This window comes from Salarias fasciatus, chromosome 18, assembly GCF_902148845.1.
Source record: "Salarias fasciatus chromosome 18, fSalaFa1.1, whole genome shotgun sequence".
Lineage (NCBI taxonomy): Eukaryota > Metazoa > Chordata > Actinopteri > Blenniiformes > Blenniidae > Salarias > Salarias fasciatus.
In genome coordinates, this window is record NC_043762.1 from 5,881,454 (window position 1) to 5,891,453 (window position 10,000).

Below are 10,000 nucleotides of genomic sequence, written 5' to 3' on the forward strand. Positions count from 1 at the left end.
TTAATTGTTTTCCTGGAACTTTGCTAGAATTGCTCCTGACCAAGAGCTTGAGAGTGAGGTGAAAAATTAGTCTAGCTGCATTAGAGCTTATTTGAATTGACTTAGTTACCATTTTATTTACCATAATTAATATTAATCAATTATTACGTTTTATACTTAGACGTTGTATCATTAAGTAACTGTAGCTTAAAAAATAATGGTGATTCCTAATCATCATGTGTGTGCTTGTAACACCTGTTCCATTCACACACACGGCTGAGGGCATCAGTCTCTCGGTTGCAAATATTCAACATCACGCTTTTCTTTGAAGGCTGTAAGCTTGTATTGGTCTTCCACTTTCTTTATTATTGTTTGCGATTGGTCCACTTTTGTAGCAAAGTGCTCCTAAGTATCACTGTTCATTAGATCCATATTTACTGCTTGTCTCCCAGAAATCAATTTCCGGTTCACCTCCAACTTCCTTAAATTAAACCCCAATAAAACTGAATTCGTCCTCATTGGCACCAAATCCACCCTATTTAAATTGGACAGTTTCTCTCTTACTATTGACAGCTCCTCAGTCTCCCCCTCCCCTCAGGTAAAAAGTCTGGGTGTCATCCTCCATAGCACATCATCGTTCCATTCCCACATCAATAGCGTCACCCGGTCTGCTTTCTTCCATCTATGTAATATCAACCATCTCTGCCCCTCCCTCCCCCCACACCACCTCCACCCTGGTCCCCAGCCTCGTCACCTCCCGCCTCGATTATTGGAACTCCCTTCAGTTCGGCCTCCCTCATAAGTCCCTCCGTAAAATCCTTCTGTTCACCTTTAAATCGATCCATCAACTCGCCCCTTCGTACCTCTACGACCTCATTTCTGTCAACACTCCCTCCCGATTCGATCCCTCAGATCCTCCTCCTCCATCCAGCTCGCTGTCCCCTCTGCCCGTTTCAGCACCAACCAGTGGAAAGTAAAACACAGAATATCTCTAAATGGGCTCATTTTTGACAGCCCCAGCAGATACAGTCCTCTTTCAGTCATCTCATTCTTTCAAGTGATTGACAGGTGTCATGTCCCGCCCCCGTGATTTACTGATCATTTGGGTTAACTTCAGTCAGCCCAGAGGCCGCTGACTTTTGGTGATGTTGCTTTTGCAGCTCTGTTAACTATTTCATCGGTTTTCTGCCAGCATTTGTTCGCCCCCCCAACACATTTCACCACCACCGTTCCATTGCACTGAGCAACGCAATGGAACGAGGAACACCTCAACGCAATGGAACGAGGAGTGTTTTACGTCTGAAGGGCCTGGAGAGGGCGCTTTTCACAGCGGAGAAGACCCTCTTAAAGAAATTCGGCCTCTTATTTGGGGATGTGAGGATTTGGATGAGAGAAGAGGTGATGCATGCAGCCACTTCCTTCTCCTCCAGATCCACTGCCACCACCAGCTTCTCCGCAGAGCCCCACTTTCTGCACAGCGCCTTGAAAATGTGTTTGTCCATCTTGTCAACTCTCTCAGGTGTGACCGGTAAACCTGCAGCCCTGAGTTGAGGCCACACCTCCTGCAGCAGCCAGTAAGCCTTCTGACCATAAAACAGGAAGCAGGTCACGTTGGCTGCTTTCGCCGTCCGTGAGATCAGCTTCCGCAGCACCTGTTCCACGCAGGCCCTGCTGATTTTCTCCTGCTCTGTTTCCTCCTCTGGCGGTTGTTCATGTTGAACAGTCTTGTCTTCAGGCGGGTCAGAACCAGACCCGGTTTCCACAGGACCGGATGCCTCAGCAGGAGTCGCACCCACATCTGGTTGTGGGGCCACCTGCTCCAGTTTGCTGTTGTCCATAACGACTGCGCTGAAGTCAGTGAAGATTCTCCTCTACTGGAGGACAAAGTGTGTCTGCAGCTGCTCCAAGTTCTGGAAACCAAATGCAGGCTGGAGAACTGGGCTCCTTTCAAACCTTCACCACCTTGGTGACGTCATAAAGGCGCCCATTCCGCACACCGCCGGGGTTGCTAGGCGCTGCGTGACGTCATCGGCACGGACGTCAGCTCTTGAACTAGCTAGCCGGTAGCTAAAGCTAACAGCTGACTGAAGCTGTCAGTGTGTCAGTTTTTTATTGATTTTTATTTTCTTCAATTAAATGATACAAACACAAAAAAAAGACACAGTCACGAATAAAAAAAAAAAAACCGCCACTTTCATCTAAAAAATATACAAACAAAACAAAAACACAGTCAGGAATGTAAAAACAAAACAAACAAACAAAAAAAAAAAAAACACGCCAGTTTCAGCCAAAAACTATAAAACTTTTCAATTTGAACTAGTGAAAGTTTTCGCATATTGTTTGGTGTCCTTTTCAAAAGCAATAAATTAAGGTTTTCTGTTACCAAACGTATGAAAAAGATAATTCCACAGAATAATTACAATTTGTACGGGGTTTTGTTTTTTATTCATTGCTATGGCTACAACACAATACATCTTACCAATATAATTTACAGTCAGAATCTGTCTTAATAATAATAATGAATAATGTTAAATCTTTCCCAAACTGAATACCAGAATAGATGCATTGCCAGAAAAGATGGGGAACAGATTCAGGAAACGGATCTCACACTGAGCAGTAAACACACAAGCCCTTTAACAGATAATGTTTGGAAGGATTATATCTATCTACCAACTTAAACTATACTTTTCTCCCGTGACATTTTAAAATCACTGGAAAGTCCCCGAACTAATGAGGCTTGTCAGGAATTGATTGTAAACACAGTTTGAGCAGAAAGAGTGATCCAACAGAGTTTAGTTGATAGATTACTGAACTTCACCTGTGGATTAAAGACAATCAAAGATAAAAAAAAAAAAAAAAAAAGTGGGAAAAAAAGGCATCAGTCATTCAGAAGGTGTCTTGTTAAGGTCATTTTCTCCACCTAGTGGCGTCTTTGTGTCTCTGCAGCTGTTCTGTGTAACACTTGACTTTCTCTATAACAGCAGTTACAGTACAAATGATTGTCTCTTCTGGTACAAACAAGGAGGAAACAAAATCCCCAAGTTCATCCTGAGCCGCTTTAAGGTCGGTCTGGGGAAAACAGAGGATGAAGAAAAATATTCATCTCCACTGAATTCCAGCTTCAGATCAGTTCCTCTGAAGACCCAGAAGCTTGAACTGTCTGACTCTGCTGTGTTCTACCGTGCTCTGCAGCCCACAGTGACAGGAAACAGCACAACTGTGGACTCAAACCTTTGGAGCAAAGACAACACAATCCTCCACTTCATCCACTAGAGGGACTCGCTCTCTGTTAAACTCTGTTTGGATCCAGTGTGAGATTATTGAAATCAAATATGTCAAATATCCCTTCATGATCCCAATGTTACTCTGTCCAGACTGTCTCTTTCATTCTCTCAGCTCTCCTCTCTTGGCTCCTGGCATCAGGCTGGACGAAACCGCCGCCCTGAGAAGACATCCGGGTCGACATCCAGTCTCACCTTTTTGCTTTCCAAAGAGCACTGGAAGATGAACTGCTGTTACCACCTGAGTCAAAGCTGCCTCACTGAAACCATGACGGCTGCAAATCAGTGAGGACGAGTCCAGAAGTCATTCCTTCCCTCACATGAGCAGGTTCCAGCAGGCAGCTTGGCTCAGTGGATTTAGTGCAGAGTTCAGATGAAATAAACCTTTTAGTCACCATCAGTAACTTCATCAAAAATGTCTCTCTACATTTCTGTAGTTTAGGTCAAACTAAGATTCTCCTTCATCCATGAATTGACTTTCAGCAGAGGAGAGAAGTTGAGAGCTCCCTGTTGGCCAAGACTTCCTCCAGCTCATCCGACTGGACCCTGAAGGATTCTCACTCTACGTTTCTGTCGTTGAAATGGTGTCCAAACAGAGCAACCTGGCTGTCACCATGAGAAACCACACACACTTTACAAGGTTTACTTTGAGCACTTTTAGTTGAATATGATATGTTTAGTGTCACTGCTGCTCCTCCATACATTCACTGGTAAGTCTACAATTCAGGAAGAAGAAGAGGAAGAGTGACCACTCTTTTCTTTTTAAGTTATTTCATGAAATGTACAGCTAAAAGAAGAAAACTAAAATGCACTTTGGATGATTTATTATAAACTTTATTAGTGTTTGTGTTGTTAACGCTGTTCAATATTTTCTTCAACTGAAATCAAATGATAAAAAAAAAAAAATCTGAAACTCGTTTGTGGATGAATGAGACAAACACTTTTTTATGTCAAAACTTTTATTGAACTGGAAAAAAAACTTTATATCAACACAAATAAGACTCTTTAAAATCTTTAAAAAAAACAGGAAGGGGTCTAACGCTTTGCTGATGACTGAAAGAGGAACAAACGGTGAAGAAAGTGCTTTTTTATTCTCTGTGTGGAACATTCGTACAGTTAAAGGTCTCCGCTGTGAAAAGATGCGTCCGTGGAAAAATATGAAAAGCTTTTTTATTTACACTCATCAGGAGAGAGAGAGAGAGAGAGAGCGAGAGAGAGAGAGAGAGAGAGACACCGAAGGTGAAGAGTCACTCACCTTTTTCACTTGATTTTTTTCATTTCATTTAATCCCAGCCGGTGTTTTTAAAAATCAACACGTGCAGAAGAGCAGAGTCGCTCCATTTGAATGCAATCCATAAAAAACTCATTTTAACAAACACAGAAGCATCTAAAAAAAAGCTTTTATCTAATTTTAATACTTAAACTTTTTAGTACTGGCATTTTTGATAGATATAAAATCTGTTTGGCTGTATTTGCTTTTGTTTTAAATCAAAATATCACATTCTAAATTCTTTATTTTTGTGGTTCTTGATTTGTAAATATCTGACAAATTCAGCTTTTTAATGATTTTCGCTCTTTTTTAGCTGCTCCTGACTGAAGACTTCTGATCCAAACTGGCTGTAATTCCTGCCCCTGACCGCCAGAGGGCAGAAAATATATTTAATTCAAATCAAATGACATTTTTAAAAAACTTCAGATTCAAAACTTTTTTTTTTTTTGCCTATAAAGTTTATTTCAATGAAAGCTTTACAGCCTTTTGGATCAAAACTCTTTAGAAGAGTTTAATATGATTCCACAGAAATCTTTCTGAAAAGTGTTTGTTTCTCCTGTGTCTCCTGGGATGAATGTGAAGCTTTAATAAAAAAAATCTATCATCATAAACAGTTTTTCTCTTTCTGCTCGATGTGCATCATTGTCACTCTGAAGCTTTTTTCTTTTTATATTAGCAAATATTCAAGAGAAAAAAAAAACATTCCCAAACGTCTCCTCATAGAACTTCTAAAAGAGGAAGAAAATAAATTAAATCAGATTCTTTTTGTACATACTTACATGATATGAGTGACGTGTTGTTTGTTTTAGTTTTCTCTGCTAAAGGCTCATTGAGAATTAGCGCGCTGGTTTCCCAAGAGACGGGAGCTTCCTTTGAAATGAGGGAAAAATACGATCGTACCTCCATACGACTAGAGACCTCTCTGTCTGGTCGGTATCATATCATAAACCTCCACAGTTTGTGGATTTCCTGTGAATATTTATGAAAATGTCGTGAGAAAAAAAAAAAAAAAAACCAAACCAGACTGAACAGGAAGCGACCGTCTGCCATGTTTCAGAAACAATCGCTGCTACGTTAATGATTGTCCTCTGGCGCCCCCTGGCTGCCGCCGCCCAGAGGCAGCCGCTGCTCTTCCCTGAGCCACAGCTTGAACACCACAGCGGGGACTGGCGGGCGGCAGAACGCCTGAGAGACCGAGCCCGGGGCGGAGAGCGCCCTACATGTTGTACGCCACGTAGACGGGGTCCAGCTGGTCGGCCAGGAAGCCGTCTCGCAGGTGCATGCGCTGCTTCTCCCCCCGGGAGTTGATGGGGATGACGCCCACGTCGACCACGACCACCACGCCCACCACGAGGTAGTGCTCCTCCAGGACCACGTTGGTCACCAGCGGGACCAGGTCCAGGGCCTCCTGCTCCGAGCCGTCCAGCTCCACCACCACCACCAGCAGGTTGGTCCACGTGAAGACGGCGCTGGCGGCGGGAAAACACACGTTAAGTTCTGATGGCCCGCCACGGGGGCCAGCGACGTGAACCAACGATCCTGAGGAAGTTCCTTAAAGCATTTCTGCTGCAAAGGATTGTGGGACGTTGTCTTAGTGGTGAAATTTCTGGGTTGGGGTTTCTGTGTTTCCTGTCATTTTATCATTCTCTGTTTTCGTTGCTCAGGCAGATTTTTCTGAAGTGACACAGTTCGATGCTACAATAAAGATGTAGCCATCAGCTAACGCTGACGCTTTTCCTATTGTCATATACCAGCTACATAAGATCAAGAGGCAGCAGGAAAACAAGCAGACAGAATGCATAAAAGTAGGCCAATGCTGCTGTAGGAGCTGCCAATGCATCCGTAGTTCGCCATATTTCTTATTTAAACCCAGATTTTTGTCGCGCTGACGGTTTTTGAGGCTAAACGTTTGTATTTTATCGTAGCCTGACGGTTCCTCACCACTCTGTGATGCTCTTGTGCGTCCGGATGACAGACGTCTCGATGTCGATGGGGTGGTAGCGCATGCCCCTCAGCTCCATGGCTTCTTCCAGAGCCCCCACCACATACAGAGCGTCATGACGCTCTGCGCGCGCACACACACACACACACACACACACGCCCAGTGAGCATCATGAAAACCCACAGTGTCGTTCAGCACGCCGCCGTCCTCACCTCCGCTGGCGTCGGTCAGCTCGGTCCTACGCAGGAAGCCCAGGTACCCGGTTCGAGCCCAGACCGTCTGCGTGTCTCCGAAGCTGAGTCTGGAGCTGAAGTGGTCCGACTGCAGCGCCTCGTCTCCGTACACGGTAAAGTAGCCGCTGGCGTTGTGGCCACTGTGCACCCAGATCTACCAACAGGTCCGAGGAGAAGATACAGATGTTCAGCCGTCCCCTGCTGGGGGTGACGAGGGTGAAAGGTCAAGACTCACCTCTCCTAGGTGAGACTCCCCCATTGGTCCCTTCGTCTCTGGATTGGCGATGATTATTCGAACTCCTGGAAGAATCTGCTCAGAGAGTCAGAGACAGAGCAGTCAGGAATCAATTAGAGGTGATCGAACAAATCTTTTTCCAGTGTCGTAGTGGTGACAGAGTCTGGTTCTTCTGACCTCCTCACTACAGTGATCTGGTTCATTTGTTGCTGTTATTAAACCTCTTCTTAAAAAGCCCACCCTTGATCCACATGTTCTCACAAGTTCCAGGCCAATATCCAACCTTCCCTTTATTTCTAAAATCCTAGAGAAAGGTTGAAGTCAGCTTTGAGAACATTTATATAATAATTCCCTATTATTGTCTTTTCAGTCAGGTTCTAGAGCTCATCATAGACCAGAGACCAGGTTGTAGAGCTCATCGCAGACCAGAAAAGAGGTTCTACAGTCCATCATGGACAAGGGATCAGGTCTTAGAGCTCACCATAGACCAGAGACAGCTCTGGTAAACGTTACTAATGGTTTTCTCATGATATCTCACAAAGGACTGGTCTCTGTCCTGGTCTCTGTCCGGGTCTCTGTCCGAGTCTCTGTCCGAGTCTCTGTCCGGGTCTCTGTCCTGGTCTCTGTCTGTCCTGGTCTCTGTCCTGGTCTCTGTCCGGGTCTCTGTCCGGGTCTCTGTCCGGGTCTCTGTCCGGGTCTCTGTCCTGGTCTCTGTCTGTCCTGGTCTCTGTCCTGGTCTCTGTCCGGGTCTCTGTCCGGGTCTCTGTCCGGGTCTCTGTCCTGGTCTCTGTCCTGGTCTCTGTCCGGGTCTCTGTCCTGGTCTCTGTCCTGGTCTCTGTCTGTCCTGGTCTCTGTCCGGGTCTCTGTCCGGGTCTCTGTCCTGGTCTCTGTCCGGGTCTCTGTCCTGGTCTCTGTCCTGGTCTCTGTCCGGGTCTCTGTCCGGGTCTCTGTCCTGGTCTCTGTCCTGGTCTCTGTCTGTCCTGGTCTCTGTCTGTCCTGGTCTCTGTCTGTCCTGGTCTCTGTCCGGGTCTCTGTCCTGGTCTCTGTCCTGGTCTCTGTCCGGGTCTCTGTCCTGGTCTCTGTCCTGGTCTCTGTCCTGGTCTCTGTCCTGGTCTCTGTCCGGGTCTCTGTCCTGGTCTCTGTCCTGGTCTCTGTCCTGGTCTCTGTCCTGGTCTCTGTCCTGGTCTCTGTCCTGGTCCTGTTAGATTTCGTTGCTGCATTTGATACTGTTGATCCTGACATCCTACTACAGAGACTAGAATATATTATTGGGGTTCAAGGTTGAATGAATGAATGAATGGTTTATTTTGAGCTGATACAGAATAATGACTTGCTTTTGTGTTTGAAATTTTCAGACTGACATGACTAGACAAAATAAATGTATAACTCTTATTATACAAAATGTTTGAAAAGAAGTGTGAAGAAGAAAAAATTGTTTCCCACCCCCTGGTCAGCGTTAAACTGGCAAACCTGGATAACACTGCAGGATTTCTATATTTCTGCAGAAACTGTCTCCGTAGAAATGAATCAAAGTGAGGTTCTGTTAAAAACCAAGAGCAAGAAGTGAATTTCACCTTTCCAGACTCCATCAGAGGCAGGCTGTGTGGCGATCCTCTCTCCACCAGTCTGACCCTACAGGCAAACAATCACAGTTACTCTCAACGGTCATGTAAACCGTAGGTTAAGCTCTAAATGTGAAGCAATCATCAGTTCAAACAGGAAGTGGCGATGCTGCAAATTCAACAAATCCATTCAAATTCATTAAATCTGTGAATTCTGCAAGACACAGTTCAGTCCGTGCGGTGGACCCACCTGTCGTGTCGCAGCGCCCTCATGTCCACGAACACCGTGGTGGGGTCGGGTCCGGACGTCCCCTGAGAGAAAACAGGACACGACACAGTGAGGACGGCAGGATCACTCTGGGACAACAGATGTCTGCTCGCCTCGGAAACCAGCCCCGCCCACTCCACATTTGGACTGTGGCAGCTGGGGTGGGTTTGGGGCCGAGCCAATACAAACGTTGTGCCGGGGGCGTCGGTTACTCCTCTGACTGACAGCGCACTTCAGCCAATCAGCGCTTCAAAACAAACACGTCGTCAAAATGCTTCTCTACACGCAAAGACGCACGGAAACGTCCTTTCCTGTAAGAAACTCGCCAGGCGCAGACTCTTGCTCGACTCTTGTGACACTTGGTATTTTGGCTATAACTTTACTTACTGCAGCTTTCAGACGACGGTTAATGTTCATCTCTGTAATCTCCGCTATCTCTGTTTTGGAAGAAGCTCCGCGCAGTGATGGCGTCACTTCCCGTTTTGCCACCGGAATTCGCCCAAAAAATTTGAAAACAAAAAGCGGCAACGCTGATTGGCTCGGCCCTCACATTCTGTTTCTACTGCCTTGTAGCCAGACTCACCTCAGCTCCAAAATCCAAATGTGGATGTGGAGTGGGCGGGGCTGGTTTACGAGGCTAGATGTCTACGACTACCAGGCGGCAGGGACACTCAGCGTCACAGACACTCAGCATGAGGGACACGAAGCGTCAGGGACGCTCATCGTTAATGACAGTCGGAGTCAGGGGCACCCGGCATCAAGGAAAACCAGTCTCAGAACACTCAGCGTCAGGGACACTCAGCGCCACCCAGCGTCAGGGACACAAGCTTTCCTTCAGTGGTGGAAAGAAAGCTTCAGGATTACCATCCAGCCTCCATCACAGCTGTCTGAATCATTTCCAGAAGCAGATCTATAAACATGGTGTGAAATGAGGTTTGAACGACATGCAGATAGAGAAGGAGGAAAAGGTGAACGGTGAACGCTGGTGAATTAACTCCTTCTTCCCCACCTGAAGCGCTTTGACCTGGAGTGAGAGATCAAGGCGCCGGCCTCTCCGGGAATAAACCCCCCAACCTGAAGCCCGCCACCCTACACACACTGAGGCATGCTGGGAGCCCAGCTGCACACAGAAGCATGCTGGGAGTCCAACTGAAGCCAGAGGCATGCTGGGAGTCCAGCTGTAGACAGCAGCCACATGTGGAAACAGCAGATCATCTCCACCAGCTCCAC

General features: G+C 46.2%; 1 protein-coding gene across 6 annotated transcripts in view; it reads right to left on the bottom strand.

Moving 5' to 3' along the window:
- Positions 1 to 4,209: 4,209 nt before the first annotated feature.
- LOC115404961 (disco-interacting protein 2 homolog C) overlaps positions 4,210 to 10,000 on the bottom strand; it is a 77,703-nt gene continuing 71,912 nt past the window's right edge. For 4 of the 6 annotated variants that reach the window (XM_030114326.1, XM_030114324.1, XM_030114325.1 and 1 more), the window contains 6 exons: positions 8,753 to 8,814; positions 8,515 to 8,572; positions 6,941 to 7,015; positions 6,685 to 6,859; positions 6,472 to 6,595; positions 5,747 to 5,999 (listed from right to left, as the gene is read on the bottom strand). In XM_030114326.1, the coding sequence (XP_029970186.1) occupies positions 5,747 to 5,999; positions 6,472 to 6,595; positions 6,685 to 6,859; positions 6,941 to 7,015; positions 8,515 to 8,572; positions 8,753 to 8,814 (747 nt within the window). Of the gene's footprint in view, positions 6,000 to 6,471; positions 6,596 to 6,684; positions 6,860 to 6,940; positions 7,016 to 8,514; positions 8,573 to 8,752; positions 8,815 to 10,000 lie in introns of those variants that run through there. The other 2 variants (XM_030114323.1, XM_030114328.1) reach the window with 2 other exon arrangements.